At 35.0% G+C, this 22,733-nt stretch overlaps 1 protein-coding gene across 7 annotated transcripts in view; it reads left to right on the top strand.

Annotated features, from left to right (window-relative positions):
- The window catches only part of CACNA2D1 (calcium voltage-gated channel auxiliary subunit alpha2delta 1), a 425,824-nt gene that overhangs the window by 308,177 nt on the left and 94,914 nt on the right, over positions 1-22,733 (top strand). For all 7 annotated transcript variants that reach the window (XM_084535082.1, XM_084535080.1, XM_084535079.1 and 4 more), the window contains exons 8-10: positions 11,377-11,446; positions 12,289-12,339; positions 13,669-13,768. In XM_084535082.1, coding sequence (XP_084391208.1) covers positions 11,377-11,446; positions 12,289-12,339; positions 13,669-13,768 — 221 coding nt within the window. The remainder of the gene's footprint in view (positions 1-11,376; positions 11,447-12,288; positions 12,340-13,668; positions 13,769-22,733) is intronic.

Raw genomic sequence — 22,733 nt, 5'->3', positions numbered from 1 at the left:
GTTCTTTTTAGATGCTGTTGCCAATGACAGAATACTGTGTCCACTACACACAAGATAATTGTGTATAGTGTCTTATTTCTTTTGCCTACTACTGGTTAAGGAAGAACTTTGAGATCCTTTCTCTTCTGTTAAACAGGATTGTTGCTGCTTCTGAGAGTGAAGCTTTTACTGTATCATTAACACAACTGCTAGCATTGGCAGAGAAACTGCCTTAGGCTATTTTGCAGGAAGGAATATATCACAGCACTTGAATCCTGTTTGTTTTGTCATGGTAGATACTGATGAAATAAATACAGTGAGACATTGAAGAACAGATAATATTGAAAATGCTAATTTCATATTTCTTTATTTCCAAGGGTTCTGTTTCAATGCTTTTCAGATCTATTAGTAGTGAGTTTGGGATCATCATTTATCACCACTTATCATATAATGGTGTTTTCCAAGTGCTGAAAAAGAAATGTTTCTTAAATACATCTCTGTGGCAACCTCTGGGAAATTCATTTTCAAGTGCAAAATCGTATTATGTATAGAAAAATATATTCTTATGTCTAGCTAACCTGTCCACTTCAGATTCTTCACAGCACAGGAGACTCAGAATCTTTATATAATATTTCTTAGAGTGCCTCTATAAGATGGGACAAACTTGCTTTCCTTATTTTGCAGGTGGATGTGGTATTTGTATATACTCCATTAAACACAAATTTATGTTAAGTATAAAACTCAGAAACTCGCACGTCCTGCTTAATCCTTAGCCACATGCCTGTGTATTTATTAGCTGTCTAGTCCTGTCAGAAGATAAATTCATAAATCCCTGGTAATTCCCTTATCCCTAAATTTTACACACACACAGAGTAATCTGGAGCAATCTGTCAGGCCGTAAATTGTACATGTGTTGTTCTGTGCATCTTCTTCCCATTTTCTTCCATGTATAGCTCAAATTGGTAAGCTCTTTGCTTTTTATATTTTTAATTAGGTGCAAATGTGCCCATCTCTCTCTTTTTGTGAACTCTGTCTCAGTTTGCAGAGACCTATCTAGCACACATAAAGGTTGTGAGAAGTGGAATCATGTTTCATATATTGGAAGGGATGCCTTTCAGATTATATTTTTGAAAATTATATTACAAATTGTCAAGCATTGCTTTGTTATGTTGGCCATAGGTAAGCCTTCTGCAAAGAGATGAGTTTCTCCATAGCAATGATATTTGTGAAAGAATTTGGAATTATCAAAAAACAAAATTAAAATGCATAGCTAAATCTGCTTATTATTAGCTGAGGTATATCTGTGCAGTCCTGTTTCTCCTAAAAACAATCTTCAGTACCTCTAAGCTGTAGAGTAATTCCTCAATCACAGGTTTCTTGAACTAATGTTTTTATTGTTTTTATCTGATAGTATCCCATTTCCTTGAGTAATGGGCTAGATGGCACATCACTTCTGCCCTCAATAGGCTCTGAGGCAGTCCTTGTCAACATTGTAAGCAGCAGTATTAAAGGATCATATTCGTGGTTGGATAGTGTGTGAAATACTTTATAAATGCAATTAAAAATATTTTTTGTTGCATGTATCCTGTTGTTTCCTACCTGTATTCCGTTGTTGGTACTATTATAAACTCCTCTAGCATCCCACACATGATCTTGTATAATTTTCATCTGTGCTTTGTCTGACTCCTCAGAATATTTTTCTCTATCAAGGTGTCACATCATTTTCTTTCTGTCTGTGACCTGGGTTGAGACAACATTTAGACCAATTCCTTTTTTCAGATCTTCTTCTTTATAACAAATGGTATTAGGTTTAGATACAACAGTAATTAGATACAGTAAAATAGGAATCTCCATTTTATGTAAAATAGCTAACAGAATCAGAATGAGGAAGTAATGGTACCAAAGTATTCATCTCCTCTTATATTATGATGTAAACAGTCCAAAGATTAGAATAGAAGAACTAGAACAAAGCTAAGTGTTACAAAGATTGCATACACACAAATATATTTTGACATATGCAGTGATAGCAGAACCAGTGCTGGGTGTAAAACTAAACTAACTGTACAGCAACTTCCTGTCTTTACCTCAGAAATATTAGAGACTACATAGAGGTAGACTTCTGTCTGTATAGATTAATAGATTATTTGCTTCATTCTGTTCATTAACTTTTTCCTTAGAATATACTCAGTTCATCTTTCATTCTTGAACACCAAGACAGAAATTGCAGAGAAGAGCCATAGATTCAGGATACCTCCGTGGGCCTCAAACTTAATTTTTCACCTCTATCAATCAGGCCTTTAGTCAGTTTAATGGAGTTTCCTTATACTAAGCTTCTCCTTCTTGAAATTATTTGGCAAACTGTGTATTGCCTTAAAATTTTTTAAAGAATAGTGAGGGTACTTAGTATTATCATTTTCATTAGTTTCAGTGGCAATGTATTTGTGAAGAGAAATGCAGTAATCTGATAGCATTTTAACGTGATCATTGAAATTACTAATTCATTTCAATCCAAATGGAACTTGCAAAGACATAAAATTGGAGGCATCACAACACAGTATTTCCAAATCCAAAGCTTCAATTTCTAGAATGCTTTAAAAAAACAGATGAAATAAAGTAGTGCCAGATGATAAGATATTGAATGCACCTGCATAGAATAGGTGAAAGAGATTAATATTTTGGAAGGATAAATCTCATTCAACAGATGGATCTTCTAATACAGAATGCATTAGAACTTTTTAAAGAGTAAAACTAAGTGAGAGTATTCACAGAATCACAGAAAAGTTGAGGCTGTGAGATTGGAAGGGGCCTCTGGAGGTCATATATTCCAAGCCTACTGCTCAAGTAAGACATAATATACGCCTTTTTTTTTTTTTTTTTTTTTTAATAATTGATTTTTCTTCAGTGGCAGTAGCTCATGAAAAAAAATTAACTTTTTTTGTCTTGAAACCATTCCCTGTGGTCTTGCACATGTAGAACTTCATTGACTTCATGTAGACAGGAAGGTCCTTTAATACAGATCAGACTGCAGATTTAATTTATAATTAAGCACAGAGCTGTGGACAAGTCTGTTACACAAAAATAAATTAATTTAATTAAAGTAGTTTAATATGGTTTGACAGATATTAAGTTCCCTAAATTTTCTCAGGCATCTATCCAGCTAATTTTGTTGCTAAGTTTTAGAAAGCAGCTTTCCAAAAGAACAATTTACTATCAATTTTTTTGGCAAGCTTCTTGGAGACGTAGGTGCAAACCAATCACTTCCTCTTTTAGTCTTGAAATCCTTCTTAATTATAGAGCTAATGGGGATTATAATTGTTAATCAATGTTTCATTAAAATACTGCAATGGGAAGCATATTATTTTCACTGCAGTAATTACAAATTAAGCAAATTTTTTAAAGAAACACTGCTATTAATCACTACCTCATCTCTCTGTTTATTTAGTTTTGTAAGATGAAGATCCTGAATAAAGGATGTATTTTGTTTTGGACTGTGGACTGCAGACATTTATTGGCAGCTAAATATGACATAAGAGACTTTATAGTTATAGCAATAAATACACTTAAGAAAGTTTGACTTCAAGATGTAACTAGAATAAAAACACACTCAATTTTGATGAATGTTTAGTAATGAAAAACTGTTGGGTCAGCAATGCCAACTCAGCTCTCTCAGGGAGGTATAGTAAGTAGTATTTGCCACAGTGTAATACTAGAGAGGTTATTAATGAAATGAGTAGTCTCAGATTCCAGCTAGTGTGTTTTATTTAGCAATAACACTTCCATGACAATCTGTAAATTGATTCAGTATCCTTTAATAAGAATCATGGGATCTACAGTCATTGTGGCAGTATTTGGTCTACAGTGCAGTGAAAATGGCCATGCGCTATAGCTGGTCAAGATCAGATCAAAGCAGTTGAGACAACTGGTAGCAAAAATAAAACTGAAAAAGAGGTTCTGTTCTGTTACCAAATGTTCCAGATCTTCCCCCTTCTGTCTTGAAATTTAACATGGGGGGCTATGGGAACTTAAATTTAAAACTTGCTCCCAAAACAGTACATATGGCAACATCCACTATCCTCAAATGCTGCATAGCTCTGTGACTTCTTTTTTGTTGTTGTTGTTCATTTGTTTTTCAAAGAGGAAAAAGCAGCCTCCAGCCTGCATCTCTGTGGGCTTTCGCTTATCACAGATCCCAGACATATATTTTTCATCTTCATTTGACTTACCCATGTTATAGAAGGAAGGAGGGAGAGATAAGGAAATGGACAGAAGAGGGTTTTGTTTTTACTTTGCCGAGGTTCATATAATTACAGGAAAGCCAGTAGTAAAAAATGCTACAGCGTCAACTTCTTAAGTGAATGTTTGAAGCTTCATACTCGTGAAGAAAAATAGTATTTCCTAAGGAGACCAACTCTTTTCCATGCTTCCTGGTGAACTAGACATGCAGCAGCATTTTGAGATGTTGGTAGTCCTGTCGTTTTTGGAGATAGCATTCTATTTCCCTGAAAAGTATTGAATTCAAGTTGGGAAGCTAAAAAAAAATCATGCTCCACAGCATGATTGAAGGAACAGCTCATGCTGACAGTCTCTTTGGATGGACGGCACCATGTTTTCTTTCATCTATAGTACATAGTTCTTCTAGCCTATTCTGGGGGGCTTTATATTCTGAAACCCCTCTAGATTTTCCTGTGCTATACTGCATACTAATTTTCATCCTCCAAACACCCTCTGATGGGCAACAACACAACATTCAACTTGCTTCAGATATTTTAAACTTCTTCCTCCTCAAAATAATTGTAAGGTGAAAAAGCAAATAGTTCTCACCTCTATTTTATTTATCACTATATACTAAATCCTTCATTCTCTATTAACCGCATGCCAAAACATCTTTATTTTTAAGTTGTTTTCGCTTGTTTTTCTCAAGTTGAGAGCCCATTACAGCTTATTTAAATGCTATACTAGTTCAGTAAAACCTAGCTTTTCTATAACATTTCTTTTCATCTTTCTCAGGTCTCAAAGCATGATCTAAAAGTAATGAAAACATCATTGTCCTCATTTTGCATATAAAAGAAATAGGGATAGAGAGATAACATGGCTTTCTCAGTGATTCTCTGAAGGTTAAGAAATCAAACCAGATATAGAAGCCAAGTTCTTTTTAGGCTCAGTGTACTACTGTTTTCATCAACTCATATTTAAACTCATAGCATTGTCTAAACATTGGCAGGTGTGTTAGTCATGTCACAATCTTTATATCATTGCTGGAGAGTACAGTGATCAGAACAGTACAGTTCTCTCCCTTTTTATCACAGATTAGCCTTGGTTTTAGTCTTACTTTGTTTATCTATCTAATTAGTATGATATGTTAAGAACCTTAATTAGGTAAAGTCTGTTTACATTGCTCATGCCAGTGTTTTACTATGATATTTTGATTTTCCTATCTAATTAGGGCTTACTAAATATTGAATGAAGAAATTTTACAGAAAAAGAAAGAGAATGGTGCAGTTGATTTTCCAGAAAAAAAAAGTATTTTTGCTCCTAAAGTCTTAAATTCTTGGATTAAATATATGGATAGAGGATAGCTAGCATTGTCTTTTCCTCTTAATAAAAAATAAAATTAAAAAAATCTCCAGATGTTAACAAAGCAGGTCTCACTCTGCTGCTGAAGCTTTCCCTTCTCAGACAAATTAATAATGGAACAGGTTTGAAAATCAATTTCTAATAAAATAAAGTGGTATCTCTCCAAATAAAGGACTTGCTGTGCACAGCTGCTCTTGTGTTAACCATTAATGGCAAGCAATAGTGTTGCAGCTATGATATTGAACTCTCAAAGAAAGTCATTACTGAAGCAGATACTAAGAGACTAGAAAGCCTAAAAAATCCATACAAAATGAATCAAAAAGCCTTGAAAAACTAAGAACTTCACTTTTATTTTTTTCAAAAGGCTTCATATTTTATAGCTGACAGTTCCTGTTAACAATTCAACATTTAAAGGAGCCTTCAGAGTTTTTCAGAGTTTTTAAAAAACAAACAAACAAACAAACAAACAAAAAAAAAAAACGACAAAAAACAACAAACCAGCTTCCCCAGTAGTGCAGCTTATTAGCACAGATAGTGTGTAGGTTGGATAATTCTGCTTTTTGCACTGTAATAAGTATATTTGAGCATTACTCGCTTCCTTTTTTCTTGACATCTAGGAGGAGAAGACATGGGCTGGCATAATTTTGTTCTAACCATACCCTTGATATGGCAAATCTTGCAAGATGGTCATTTTTCAAAACTGAAGTGCTGAATATTGTGGTTGTGTGAGCAAATCCACCCAGTTACAGGCTAATGTGTTATTTCTAGTGAATTAATCAACACTGAAGCCACAAATCTACCATAACTTCATTCTGAAGTTCATGCCATCTCTGTTTTTATAATACAAATTGAAATCTCCAGAATTTTCCCTAGAAAAATGCTATCTCGGTGCTTCTGTAAATCTTCTCAAGCTTTAAGGATGCTTCATCCCCCTTTGGGTGAGCAATACATTTATGGAGGATGAAATTCAGCCTATAGGGCAGAAATAATTGCCTACAAACTGAGATAACACAGACACCTGAGGAGCTAATTTTAAGTTACAGACTGAAGTACTCATGGTTCATAGGTTCAAATCACTTTTATTTTTTGATTGTTTGTTTCTGGCATCTTGGGATGAATAAAACCATGGATTTGGTTACATATGGCCTGTTCCCATGTAAAACTTACTGCTGGACTGATTGGGAATGAAACACAGCCCAGTATTATTCATAAACATATAGTAAATACATTCTGCAAAACCTCTGTGAGATGATTATTCTCTTTTTTTTTTTTTTTTTTTCCGTACGGTGACGATACTATAAAAGTCACAGAGGACATTACACAGAGCTTTCTTTGTTAGGTAGGTTTTACCTGAAAACAATTTTAGCTCTTGGCAATTTCAAGTCACTGTCTGAATAAAATAGTTAAGAATTAAGTAACTGTATTCAGTCTTGTCTTAACATCTTCTGTTCTAGCATGGAATTGGTGAGGAAGGGGGGAATAGTACTAATCAGTTATTCTTTCAAGTCATCATTCTGATAGATCTTGAGTCTTAAGGATACTGGTGCAAAGCACTTTATGATGATTAATGTTAGGGATTATTAAACTTATGGCTGTATTTATTTTTACTTACCATGTTGCATAACTATTCACATTTTACTGAAAAATAACAGAGTAATTCTGCAAACGTGCTGCTGCCACACCAAAATTCACACGACATTTTTCTGAGTAGTAAGCTGAGGAATACCACATTTCCCAGCCTGCGTGGGCTATTCTGTACCTGAATGCACTTTTGTCCACATGAACTCACTAAAAGATGAGAGGGAATATGAAATGAAGCTAAGAGCTGTAGGTTGCAGAACAAACTTTGTTCCATTATTGGAAGTCTTCACTGAATCTGGCATAGGGAACTGAGTGGTCTGTATTTATGGATGTTTTGAATATCCATATGAATGTTTTCCTGAGAGACAGCTTTGTAAAATTCACCTTTAACAAATACTTGTTTGTCTAACCCAGTAAGTGCTGCATTAACGTTTACTACCTAATGCCCTCTGAGGTGGAAAGGAAAATAAAGTTTGAATAAGAATAATATAATTCTGTCTGGGATTTGATAATTGGCATTTGTTACCTGTCTTACTATCAATTTTTAGCCTCTTTCCCCAAATATGTTACAGGGATGTAAAGCTGTTAATAATTCATCTGCACCTCTTTTCTTCTTGTGCAGGCATACCTGAACAGTAGAACAGGGCAGATGTAACAGGTCTCATTCATTAGGACTTTAGAAAAAGTCCATGACACTCTCCCGTGCCTCTTTGTTTTCCCTGCACGTGCCATAATCATCAAATGAGTTAGAAATGGGCAGATGCAGTCAGGATGTCCCTTGAGCAATACTTTCATTTAGGCTTCACCCCAGGACAGCTTCTGTACTGCATGAATTAGTTTTGTATATAATCAACAAAACTGAGGATTTCCACTATGTGTGCGGACATAACAGAAAAACATGCCTTGCTCATGCTTGAAATATAGCCAGACCTAGAACATCCATAATGCAAACAGCACAAATAGGAAGGATATCAAATCCAATGAATAATTTGTAAAATATTGAATTAACCATATGCCAAACAAGAAAATAATCAAAGGATGAATAAAGACTAATGTATGCACCAGAGAATTGTGTAGTGTTGACATAGTTCAAAAATATTACTATGCAACAATGAAGTACACCAAAGGTGATCTCTTCAAGATGTTTTGTGAGCCAGATTCCAGGGCATCTGTTTAAAATGTACATTTTAAACAATAGGCTCTATAGATCAACATATAAATCTGAAGATCACCAATCTTTATTTTTTTAGGAAAATGTCTAATCTTCTTGTGTATTTCATGTTTGCTTTCACCTTTATACATGAGGCTTTAGACAGTAAGACCCAAGCCAGTTTCCCCAAATGACTTTATAGGGTGTTCTGTACATAGACCAAGGCAATGCATGTTTGTTTGTTTGTTTGTTTGTTTTTAATTTATTTTTATTTTTAGAGTTGTCAACAACCCTTCTAATTATTTTTGACATAATTATAAATCCATAATTAATTATTTTTTGCATAGACATTATCATCTTTAAAAATTGATAAAAAATTAAATTGGAGCAAATTAAAAATAGATTGTAGGAGATCAAGTGTCTTAAGGGGATTTCAGTTTCCTAGTAATAGCAATTTCAATAAGATCCATAAATACTCAGAACATCACCAAAACCAGTGAATAAATGTGAGCCCATTCAAAGCCATCTAAAATTAAAAGTGTTAATCCAGAGAGAGGTTAGGATGAGTGAATAATGCAGTTGTGTTAATTCTTGAGGTTGAAGTGGGATTTCAGCACTTCCTTGGTGTGAATGAAATTTTAGACACTAAGAGCCGAGTCCTTATTTATGTTTAGCCATGCAGAGACTTACTACTGGATTGCATTTACTGTTGTAGAAAACATCATAAAAATTAGTAGAGCTGTTTTCCTTGGTAAACGTTGTATTTCCTAATTTGTGTTTGTATGGTGCAGTAACCATTAATTATGTGATGATAAATTATGCAGCCACAGAATAAATCCAGTAAATTTCCCTCAAATGGAAACTTAAGCTTGTAGGTACTTGTTAAATTTATTTCAAAAGAAGGTAATATATTAATTGGGAAAAAAGTATTGATATGTGGCACAGGAAAAGCTGTTTTAATGGTATAGTAAGAAATAATGCTTTTAAAGATTTTCTCTAAACCTCTGTGAAACTGTTGACAGTCTTTCCAAGACTGTTCAGACTGAAAGAGCCAAGCAAATTAAAACCAAGAAGCAAAATTTAGCTATTGTGTTCATCACTCATTCTGTCATCCCAAATGAAAAACTGTAAATGTGATCACTCGCTGGAATCTCCAGAAGGAAAGGCATAGTCTGGGTGAATGTCTGCCCTGCCATTGTGCTATTCAACATACTAATATAGATAGAGCCAGAAAGGCTCAGTTTCAACTTTGTGGCAATACAGAAACCTACCGAAAAAAAAAAAAACAAAACAAAAAAAAACAAACAACGTAGAACTGAGTGCAAGACTTAGTAGAGTCTTGAGACTTCATTTTACTCTGTCTCAAGCAGAAGTTTTGAGTGTTCTCTCCAAATGGGAGGGGGGGGGGGGGGGGAGAAGGTTTGGCAGGGCAGGGAAGGGAAGGGAAAGGTAAATAATAATATTGTTATAGAGACATTTTACTACTTTTAGAAATAAAAGGAAAAAAATCAGGCATGACAAGTTTTGTTGCTTAGTAGTTCTTTGCAAGTTCAAGTTTGCCACTTCGTGTTTCCGAAAGATTTGTCATGTTATAATTGGTCTAAAGGGCCTGATTACGGAGCGTATTCTGTCAAGGCAATTGGTGTCGACCTCAAGGAAATTATGTGCTCGTATGTCAGGTGTTACTATGTCAGCATACTTTTGTAGCTTTCAGATTTTGCAGAAAAACGTAACTGGATTATTTCTCATATTGTCTTTTGTTACACAGACAAAATGCAGTCAAATTGCATATACCTAAGTAATGATACCTAAATTACTAAAAAGAAAAGCAAAACAACAAACCAGCTAACAAACAAAAAAAACAAACATATACAAGCCTTGAAAATGCTATTCTTTCTTTTCTGGAAATTTCAGAGACCTTATTCTCTTTTGATTGCAAAGGACCTGACAGGTGGTCTTGTGTTAGTTCACACACAATAGTGCTTTAAAGTGGAAGGTTCTTTTGGTGCACAAAAGAGGTTATTATACTGATAAATGACTTGTGGGTTTTGCTCTTTTTAAATGTTCTGGGAACTAATGTACCAACTCAAGTCATGGTCAGTTCATGGTCACTTAAGGAAAGGTTCATTTAGTAAAATCAAAAATAGGCAGCTACTCAAAGCTGGTGTCTTTTTTTTTAATATTGATGGAGATATACTTCTTCCCATTCGTTTTATATGGTGCTTTTTTTTTTTTTTTTTTTTTTTTTTTTTTTTTTTTAACAAAGCATCCTAGAACTGCCTATAGCTCTCTTTATTTCCTAGACAGAAAGATGATTAAGATCAGGAAACAGCTTTCCCAATGTTGATGGCATACAGTGAGAAATCAAATTGCAATACAGTTCATTTCATGTAACTTTTCACTGATTTTTTTCATTTTGTTTCTTTGTTTGTTAAGTGGTTAAATGGTTTTGAAAGGCTCATTTTCTTCTTCAGTAAGAAAAAGATGCCTACCCTGCTGAAAGTTATGATAAAGCTTAGATTAAATGCTTAGAAGACATTATTAATTATAGTATTTTCTTTACAGACATGGATATTTCTATCTCACTTTATTTTCAGGAAAGATGATACATTCGTATTTCTTTTCTAAATTGTCTATGTAGGTACAGCTCTTTTGAGCCAATGAATAATTTTTTTAGATATATAACTGAGAGCATAGATGAGCACAGTATTATTACATCCAACATTAATTAAGTAATAAGTGGTTTTGAAATAAAGTACTTTCTTGTCCAAAAATAATTATTCCGTATTCTAAAATGCTTCAGTTGAAATTCTGGTTCCATTGAAGTCAGTGGTCAATTATAGTCAGTAACTATCTCTTCAACACAATTTGGCCCTTTAAAACCTTTATCTACATTTATTTTTACCATATTATATTATACGCTTGTATATATAGTGGTATAAGTATATAGTTCAAAAACACATTGCAATAACACAATGCTTTTTTTTATCAATATTGAATGTTGGTTTATTAAGTCTATGATGTTTATTCATTTTAAGTGTTTAAAAATACTTAAGATAAATTTACTTTATACAACAATATTTTTTTCCTAGCTTCCCCATGGGTAGATAAAAGTCGAACTCCAAACAAAATAGATCTGTATGATGTTCGCAGAAGACCATGGTAAGCTTTCCTTAAAGGACTGATATATATAAATCTCTTGCTTCCTAAATATGACTTTAAAGACAAATTTTTTAGATTATTAATATGTAATAGTCATTACTTTTAAATACTACTGTTTTCTTCATATAAACTCAGTTAATTCTTCTGAACAGCCAATGTTCAAATTATACTACTTGTTATGCAGCATCCACTGTACTATGTCATAGTGTTGCCTTACATGAAACATTTCATAGGTAGATAATCAAATATCAAATAAGTGTTCGTATAAAATGTGCCAAAATCAGATGTAATTCAGATTATCAGACTGAGCCAATTTTTCCAGACTTTCTGCAAATGCTTACAAATATTTCTCGGTGGTTTAGACTAGCAAATGAATCACTAGACAAGTAAAAGACAGAGGACAGTGGGATTGTTTCTCATGATATTTTTCTTTAAGCTTCTCAAGGCGTAATGTATACTGATCCTTGGATCAGTAGTAGTTGAATAGACTATCTCAAAGGACAAAGTATTTTTCCCTAAACCTGACTGATGCAATAATTAATCTGTCATCAAGACTTTTAGCTCTGAAATAGTGTACGTGCTTTTCAGTTATCAACATATAAAAATAGTGAATTTTAATCAGTATACCCTATTTTCAGGCTTCGCAATTGCAAAAAATTGGTTTACTTAGAAGGAGACATAGCAAGAGAGAAACTGATGGCATATGGTTTTCTACTAGTTACAATAAGAGGATTTTTTGTTGTTTTTGTTAAGATGGGTAAATTTAAAGATTGCAAAGTGTTGAGAACACACAGCAAATGTGTTTTCAAACATGAGTCATTCATATTCTCTGTTTATTTCAGGTATATCCAAGGAGCAGCATCTCCCAAAGACATGCTTATTTTAGTTGATGCGTAAGTGTTTAATGTTTGAATGTTGACATTAGAGAGATAAAAGTTCTTAGATATATTGAACAAATCTCCGTATGCTGAAAAAGGAAGAGATGATTAAGAATTCCATATATGGAAGGATTAAAAATTGGTATTAAACAAAATAAACACATGGGAAAATATATTTCCAAAAAGCCCAAACCAAACCTACATGATATTTGAACTTTGTAGAAGGAAGTGTGTTTTTTATTCATTTAGTATTATTCTGCTTTCAGTTTCTTAATAATTAATAATCAGATGAAAAATTCTCCTGTGCATGCTAAGATTTGCTGTAAAACACAAAATCAGAACTAGAAACAGAAAAGTGGATTTAATCATAATTTCATGAGCCTGAAGGATAAGAATTTGTGCAGACTTCACGTTTTACTGTACATATTTAAAGATCAGTTTCTATAAATCATTAATTTGCAAGCAATATTTCCATAGATAAAATTCCCTTTGAAAGAAATGCAAAATAAAATGAAAAGGAATATTTTGTGTGTGTGTGAAGGTTACATTTTTCCAGTATACCTCTATTAATTTGTCCTTATTCAGGTTATTCAGTAAGGATACAAAAGAAAAATGCTATTTCACAATATGGGAAATGTGCAGCTACCTTTTCTGATTTCATATATAAAAATCATCCCATGTTTGGTGTTTATACTGAGATATTTATTCAATGCAGTGTAGAAATTGAGCAAGGAAACTGATAACAAAAAAACTCTCTCTTTGCCTTGTCAAGGCTTCTTTTGTTTAGACTAATGTCAAAGGACTGAAGGAAGCACTGAACTTGATGTGTCAAACAGATTGCTTTATACTGATAGAAATGTTCAGAGAGAATTTGCATTTAATGGTTTTAAATGTGGTGAAGTGCTTTCAGTTCAGGAGAGAGGTTTATCAACATTTTTTATTTCTGCACTTTAAGTTGGGTTTTACCTTGAATCAAGGTAAATTGATTTGGGTATCTGAAAATTTAAAGCTGTAAATCTATGTGTAGGAGTATAAAATGTTCAGATAATGCATTGGTTGAGTGTGGTAAACTGGCTCAGATTTTCTGAAAAGAAAGTGAGCAAATGATGTATCATTATGACTTAATCATAGGCACAAGATTGTGGCTTGGAATGCCAGTTTTGGACTTTTTTTTTATTGTAATAATGCTATATCATTAATGGTGTGTTGGAGAATTTAGGAGAATGATTGGAAATTCAAGTGTGAAAGTTGCTGAAAATGCTGTTTGGTGCTCTATATTTTCTTTGCATATTTAAAATACTTTTTTAAAGTGATCATTTCTCTTATCCTGTGGATTTCTGTTAGGAGTGGAAGTGTCAGTGGACTTACATTGAAGCTGATCCGCACGTCGGTCATTGAGATGTTAGAGACCTTATCTGACGATGACTTTGTGAATGTAGTTTCGGTGAGTATCTGTTTCTATAAAAAAATTTGCGTTGTCAACAAAGCTGTAAGCAACCTATTTATCAATGCCAGCTTTGAGAACCTGCTAAGAGACCTAAGAAAAAAATAATACAAAATATCACATTTGCCTAACTATTTTCTTGTAAAGTATAATGAGAGCCATAGAAGTCATAGATTCAACAATATGTGTATGTTTGAATGAAAGGCCAATAAGCTGCAGCAGAAAAGGAAGCAGTTAAAGCAAAAGTCATTTAAACAAACTTCTGTGTAGCCAAATTGTCCTTTCTGATATATTCTGATATATTCTGGTCTCTTTAATGGATCTACTCGATTGGTACATGCAAATCCTCTTGAAATAGTTGGTGGTCCCCTGATATTATGTTCTGTTTCAAGAGTCTGTTTTTGGAGATACAATGCTACAGAGGCAGTAGGGGGGTTTCTTTCATCCAGGCTGCAGGCAGTGGAGATGCCTGTGTTAGCTGATGAAGAGATGTACACTTTGTACATCCAACCTGCCAAAGAGGTTGTTCCTGAGAAGTTCTACAACTAGTAATTTGATGGTAGCAAAGCAATTTTTCTCATAATAAAGTGTCATGGTTTTGGCTGGAATAGAGTCAATTTTCTTCACAATAGCTCATGCAATGCTGCATTTTGGATTTTCGATGACAATAATGGTGATAACACGCCAACGTTTTAGTCATTGCTGAGCAGAACTTACACAGAGCCAAGGATTCTTCTGCTTCTCATGCTGTTCTGACAGCAAGGAGGGTAGGGCTGCACAAGGAGCTGGAAGGGGACACAGCCAGGACAGCTGACCACACTGGCCAAAGGGATGTTCCACACCATATGGCATCATGCTCACCAATAAAAGCTGGGGTAAAGAAGGAGGAAGAGGAGGATGTTCAGAGTGATGGAGTTTGTCTTCCCAAGAAACCATTATGCGTGATGAGCCCTGCTTTCCTAGAAGTGGCTGAACACCTGCCTGCCTATAGGAAGTACCTGGTTTGCTTTGCATGCATGCTTTGCTTTTGCTTACCTAGTGACCAGTCTTTATGTCAGCCCGTGAGTTTTCACAGTTTTACCTTTCCAATTCCCCCTTACATCCCACATGAGAAGAGTTAGCGAGTGGCTGGGTAGTGCTCATCTGCTTGCCAGGGCTAAACCACAACAATAAGTAATATAATAGAGGGGGAGATACATGTAGGGACTTAATATACAAAATTTGTTCCCAGAGACAGTGTACATAATATGAAGGTCAAAGGACTGGTGCAAGGAAGGTAGGATTGTAAGGATTACCAAATGAAGGAGATGCTGGCATTTTCAGGGCTGGATTTCCAGCAGCTAAGATCTTTCAGAACATCATCTAAAACTTCAGTGATATGTGTGGTTACTACACTTGACTACTAGCCTTAAAACTTCTGTTTCTCTAAAAAAAGATTTTTTAAATATTTCTTTATAATAGTTCTTTATTTATTTCTTTATTTGTTGTGGAGTGGCATTTCAGTCTTCTTAATACTTGCATGGAAATTGAAGTGCAAATTCCTGGTTTTCTAAAAAAGGCAGAAGGCAAAATTGTTTTGGGGAGAGGGAGGTTGTTATGGGCTACTTTCAGTTTTCAGGCTCATACCTTGAATGCCATGGTCTAGCCTCAGGCAAGGCGCTTTTTTTTTTTTTTTTTTTTTTTATGAAGTTGCTGAATTGTAATACTTTGATTCTAAGGATTTAGGATAGGAGCACTGGCATACTCTTAATGACAAGAGACAGCCTGCATGGTGAGTAACTCTACAATGATTTTGAAGGTAATTTTCAACTTCTACAGATGTGTTGTAGCCAGCCTGCAGGGAGAAAGACCTGAAATATCACGATCAGAAATTTCTTTGAACACCACTTATTGCTTCATCTTTTGCTGTCAGTCTAGCTAGACTTTTCTCCAAGTAGTAGAGGGAAGATTTTATTTGCAACGGCATTTCCTTTTTTCAAGTTTTTCATAGTGAATTAGATGGTTTTCTTTAGTCTAAATTTCAGTAAAAAAAAAAACAAACACCTTTTTATTATTAAAAGAAAATAAGCTTTTCTGCAAAGCCATTAGACAGCTGAACTCTGTTCACTGTTTTATTTGTTTGTTTGTTTGTTTCTTAAAAAGAAGACTGTAATCCTAAACTGATAGAAATTGGTTACTGTAATCAATGCAACTATGCCAGATTTTGTCATTTGAAGGTGTGGACCCACACTGGTTCATGCATTTTTAACAACTCTTTCTTTCATTTACTCTAAGCTGGCCAGAAATAATGTATCTTAATGCTGTAAGGTAGTAAGATAGTAAGGTAGTAAGTCTTAGAATTAGGATATTTTATGAAGTAAGTTTCAGTGTTATTACAGTGAGGTCCCAAGGTTGGGATTTGTTTCAAAAAAGGACTAGAAATTTTTGAAAATTTTCTGGAGCACATTTTCCCAGTGGTTTGTAATTTTTAACATGTAAGGACCTTTTTTTCTTTGAATGAAATTAATACATCAGAGCCACTTTTTGATATTTGACTTCAGAACCAAAGAGGACTTTTTTCTTGAGCTGCATTCATCTTCAGAGGAAAGCAACACTCACAGAAGTATACATAATAGAACATGCCATCTCTAAGTATTCTATAAAGTGATATTTGACGTTGTGCATCTAAGATTTAAAATTCCATATTAAATATTTTTAGTATTGTAATTACTTTCCTATTACCTGTTTCATGTATTTAGATGACTTACACATTGAAATTGTGGGAGAGATTGTGTTCTGATATTTTTTTTCTGTAACAGAATGAGAATCATGTGCTGTAGATAAGAAACAAAAGATTTTACTATTACAGGTGAGAGAAGTAAATCCTGAAGTCTGGTCTTTTTTAGGATTTTAGGTTAGATTTCTCTATTTTTCCACAGTCTGAGCAAAGCCTCAAACCAAAGTTAAGTACCGAGAGGACACTGCTTAAGATGATGTATTATCACATTCAGTATAATTTGTTCTTAAGATTATTCACAGGAGCGTATCACATGCAAAATTTTATAAAGCATTTATCCATTGTAATGTTGGTATTAGTTGCCATACAGTTTTCATGTATGTCTTCTTTTCATGTTTGATTGAAATGTACACCTTTAGCAAAAAGCTGTATGATTTATTAGTTTGTTGTACTATGTTAAAAGTCAGACGGCTCATTAATTTTTGTCTGTTTTTATTTATTATTATTTTTTAATGATCTGAGGATCATATGGAAGAATAACAACAGAATCACAAAATCATCTGTGTTGGGAAAGACCTTTAAGATCAACAAGTCCAACCATCAACCTGACATCCTAAGTCCCACGACTAAACCATGTCACCAAGTGTCACAGCCACGTGTATTTTAAATACCACCAGAGATGGGGACTGCAACATTTTCCTGGGTACCCTGAGTGTGTTAGAGAAAAAGACATAATTATTCTACACTGGAATTCTACACATTATTGTATTCCATAATAGATAAGGCATATCTAAAATAAATCTATCCCCATTGGTTCCTTCATAATCCCAAAAGATCAACTGAAGTGTTTTGATCTAGGTGAAGGAAATGTAATTTGTTCATTATGTTTCATGCTATTGCTTAAGGACGGTTTCTCTTGAAGCATCCTGGTATTAGAATGGCATCATTGTCTAATTAAAAGCCCCCCCCCAAAGATTATAATTTATAGTTAACACAATATTAGTGAATTGATATATGAATACTGAAAATTATCTGCAATTTTTTCTTTCCCTTCTGGATCTTTTGGCCAAGAAATCAACAGTTGTTTTATGGTTTGTTAGATTTAATAACCATAGAGTGTTTTTAATGAGGTTTTGAGTTAACTGAAGAGCTGTTTTACTGCTAACCTCTGCCAAGATGTTGTCCCACAAAACCCATATGTGTGATGATTCATGCCCACAACTGAGACATGGATTTAAGCTTATGCCAATCACTTCTAGAAAGTGACAGGATGATTTAATCAACCATGCCTGGTATATGGAGAAATCCTGGGAAACAAAAAGCTTAAAAGTGGATGTGCTAAAATACATTAGTTCTACTGATTTAATATAGTTCTTGCATTTATTTCCAGAGAAAAAGGGCTGAATGAACTGTTAAGTCATGTAAAGACTGCCAGGGGTTAATGTGTCATGATTTCCTCTGGGATTTGAATTTTTCTTATCTGAAGTGCTGTGCTTTGTTGCAGAAAGAAAACCTGCTGTTAGACAGAGCTTAAATGTATGAGTAATACAGCTGTTTTCCCACTAATCCGGTTATATGCTTTGATAGCAGTAAGTGGTAGATGATAGGGGCAGTAATTCTATCCCAGCACGCTATGATTTAGTGACTTGGTTTCAAATGTTGACACAGAGAGTGTAATTTGTTTATGATTGTGGGTAGGCTGCAGTTTGCAGGAGAAATGTATTGCAACTTCAAGTCTGTAGAGGTGGGGAAAACCACACAAAGAAAAACACAACTTATAGCAACAGACATGTTAAAGGTCAGGAGCCATAGGACTATTTAGAATCATTTAGCCTTTGTAAAAATCCAAACTAATATGTACTGTTTAGGAGCTAGAAATTAAGTGTTATGAGTATGCTAGGGATAAGAGAATCATACTATAGGAAAATTGAAAGCTCATCTCCTGCTCTTGTGCAGTTTTGCACAGGGACTAATCAGAGGAAAGGAGATTCTGGATTAAATTATTTCAGTGAAAAAAACATGCAAACCTTATAAGATTATTGTTGGGGATCATCAAAGCAGTCTATGGAATATACACCTTTCCCCTGGTTGCTCACCTTTTTACTTTGTTCACCTTACTCCCAAACCGATGCAGCTTTATGCCTTGCTAATTAAAATATCTATTAAAATATTATAAAACTAATAAGAAAAAAGTTCAGCAAAGAGCTTTTCAGTTTATTAAAGGGCTCCCTTTTCTTTCTGTTGCATGTTCCTTCATGTGCTCTGCCTTTCAAATTGCATCTGTATTCTCATAGATATTCTCATAGAATGTATCTATTCTCATAGATACAGAGTAAAATTTTTTCCTTCTAGGAAATACTTTCTTTAAGGTCATTTAAAAACTATGTAAACATGACGTGGGTGGAGATCATATTTCCACCTGATTTCCAAGCCTGAAATCTTATTGAAGGAAGGAGGATACTAGATTTTCCAATGATGTTATGCTTATGCATTCTTTGTTAAATTTAGAATCATAGAATCATTAAGGTTGTAAAAGACCTCCAATATCATCTAGTCCAACAATTGGTGGGGGCACCAATGTCACCCACTAAACCATGTCCCTAAGCACCACGTCCAACCTTTCCATAGACACCCCCAGTGATGGTGACTCCACCACCTCCTTGGGCAATCCGTTCCAATGCCTGACTGCTCTTTCTGAGAAGAAATGTCTCCTCATTTCCAACCTGAACCTCGCCTGACGCAACTCGAGGCCATTCCCTCTTGTCCTATCACTAGTTATCTGTGAGAAGAGGCCAACCCCCAGCTCCCCACAGCTTCTTTTCAGGTAGTTGTAGAGACTAGTAAGGTCTCCCATGAACCTCGTCTTCTCCAGACTAAACAGCCCCAGTGCCCTCACAGGACTTGTTCTCCAGGCCCTTCGCCAGCTCTGTAGCTCTTTTCTAGACATGATCCAGGGTCTACATGTGCTTCATGTAGTGAGGGGCCCAAAACTGAACACAGATCTTGAGGTGCATCCTCACCAGGGCAAGGTATGCCAGTACAGGGGGACTATCACCTCCCTGGTCCTGCTGGCTACACTATTCCTGATACAAGCCAGGATGTCATTAGCTTCCTTGGCTACCTGGGCACACTGCTGGCTCATGTTCAGGTGAGCATCAATCAGCACCCCCAGATCCTTTTCCTCTGCACAGCTTTCGAGCCACTCTGCCCCAAGCCTGTAGTGCTACATGGGGTTGTTGTGACCGAAGTGCAGGACCCAGCATGTTGAACCTCATGTTCAGCCATGTTCATTTGTTTGAGTGTATCCTTCTGTTTAATTGGCAAAAATATTTTAGAAAGCTCTTTAAAATTAAATTCAGTCAGTTTTCTTTATTACTTTACATCCATTTAAAGTGTCTCTAGTGAACCTTAAATTAAGTTACATACTCAATAGATTAACACTTATTTTCTTCTTGTATTTTGGATTTTTGACCCAGATAAGTTAATAGCAGTTAGTTTTTCTAAATAACATTGCTCTTTGAAGATGAAGAAATAAAGCATGATAATGATATTAGTGTGAAATATTAGCACTGAAGTAGTTGCATGGTTGGATCTAGAAGGAAGAATAGAAAAGGACTCCTGTAATTAAGATGCCTGCCAGCAAGCTTGCTAATTTCTCCAGTCCTTATTCTCCCCTTCTCCATAATGGACAATAATAAGGAGAAAATCTAAAAATGCCTGCCATCTTTTTCATTATTTGGCAAACTAAAAAATATAAGCAAGTTCCCACTGCAGCTCTGCATAAGCATCTTTCCTACTGATTTAATCCAGAAGCACTTCAGGTAATCAATCACCGTAGCTCCAGTCAAGTATACAGTCTCCTCTGAGTCATAGCTGTGTGAACAGTAAACAAATATATATTATTCCATTTTTTTTCAGTGAAAAACAAGATAAAGCCATGTTTAAAGCTGAGTGTTGAGCTTTACTCATGTTTCTCTTAACCATGATCCATCCTATTCTATCGTGACCTTGCAGTTTTTCTTAAATTTAATGGCTCACTTTCAAGGCAAGGGAGAACAATGATAGCTACAGAGAAACACATTTTCACAGCAGCATTTCTTAATGGAAAATCATTGGCATTCTTTAATGGAAAATTGTTATCTTGAACTTTCCCTAGTCAGAGAGCAAATGAATTGTTTTACATCTTTTCAAAAAGTATTATTGATTTTGATGCATCAGTCAATCAACGCATTGTTGATGCTGGACTGAAGCGAAGCTTGAACAAGTTATGATTAAAATATTATTTAAATTCTGCATTACTAATAATTACAGGAAGAGCTTGCCTATGTATCTGTGAAATTAGATGTATGGGAAATATGTCTGGAGGACCTGTTTAGCAAATGTCATGATGATGAGTGTTTTGCAAATAACAATGTGGGCAATTTGGAGAAACCAAAAAACTGTGGGCAATTTTGGGGAACCTGGAGAAAATTTGGGAACTATGGAAATCCAGCAATTGTTAATAAATTAGAAAGAATTGTCTTTATAAATGGGTTAATGAGAGTAGGAACAAAAGGAAGAAATGCAATTATATAAAAGATCTCATAAAATTTTTGTCTGTCCACATAATTAGAGTTTCGTTTTGATTCCCCTCAAAAAAAAGAAGGTCAAGAAAGGAGTCGATGATGCTATGTTTAAGTATTTCAACTGGGGACGGAGTTATGAGGAAGATCAGGGTAAGATGAGGTATTATTTGTCTCATTTAAAATGAGGTTAATTGATTTGGTTGAACTTAATGATCATTCCAACCTAAGTGATGCTACGATTGTATGACTTTAGTAGGACCCCGATCCTCAGGAAAGCAAGTTAAACAGTTTGTATCAAGAAAAGGAAAAAAGGAAGGACTGCTAGGAGTCAAACATACTGCAGTCTTCATCTGATATGAAGTATAAATGCTTATATAGCTTCAGTGACATGGGTTGAGACTACTTTTCATCTAAACAGTGTATAGACTGATGGTTCTGTTTCTCTCCTGAGGTAGAAAATGACTATTTGAACTGAGATTTTGAATTTATGTTTCTTTTGTCCTGGTTGAATAATGTTATATAAATGTGGATAATGTCAATAATTTAACACAAAAGAGTTTGGCTCAGACTTTACTAAACAAGTTTGTAGGTGCCTTCTCTCCGGGCATAAAGTGATTCTTGAAGACATCTCAGAGTCCTGAGTGAGTCATCTGAGTGGACTTCAGACCAGCTTTTCAAAGTATTCTTGGGCTCAAAGAATTTGAATTTTCTAGGGGTAATTTTGAAGTTCATAAATAAATAGGCTGAGAACTGATTTGATAACAGCTAAGAAGTGCTGTCATTGGGGAAAGCTCTTGCATCCACAGACTTTTAAAAACTGTCACATAAAGGCACTGCAAGAATCTCTAGTTGAAGCCCAATAAATTTGAATGGCACATAAATAGTTAATATGCCTCAACAAATTGCCAGGGAAGATTCTTGTCCTCCTCATATCAATATTTAATGCTTTCCTGGAAGCTGCACTTTAAGCAAACGTCTAGCACTAAACATAATTGTTATGGTCTATTACAGGAGTAAACAAGGGAATTCTAAAGGCTGGTGATATGTGGGTGGTGAGAGAGTGTGCAGGAGGTCATACTAGAGTATCTCACTGTCCCTTTTGGATTTAAATCAAGAATACATCATTTGTTGTTGACGGTGGTGATTTTTTTCCCTCCATTTTGTCTTGCTGACTTAAATGTTTATCCCAAATAGTTGTTTATAATTCACCTTATTTACTAATGGACTGGAAGGTACTTCATCATCCTTGTGTGATATGAATACATTAGGTTTTATCTTTCTAAATAGAATACTATTTACTAAGCACTTTTGTTTTTTCCATGCTTACGTAACAGTTTAGCTGCATCTATCCAACTCTGAAGTCCACCCACTCCAGTCTCTCCAGCTGCTGCAGCACAGATGCCTAGGCCCTCCAACCCGGGGTCTGACTCTGGTTGCTGCATTTCCACCCCCATGTATGCAGACACGCACACAGAGTAGAGCCCCCATAAAGGTAAAGAGGTAGAAATGAAGTTTGAGAAGGTAGGACAGGCTATGCTGATGAGATGCAGGGCATGGCCAGACAAGCAAGCTGACCAGCCCACTTTCCCCTTACCCCTCTATTTTTCCTCTTTCATTCCCAAGTCACCTAAATTCATCCCTTTTCTGTGCTTGGATCCTTCTCCTAAAAGATCTTGTAGTAAAT

The sequence above is a fragment of the Aythya ferina genome, assembly GCF_964211825.1.
Source record: "Aythya ferina genome assembly, chromosome: 1".
Classification (NCBI taxonomy): Eukaryota; Metazoa; Chordata; class Aves; order Anseriformes; family Anatidae; genus Aythya; species Aythya ferina.
This window is presented reverse-complemented; position numbering and strand designations above follow the sequence as displayed.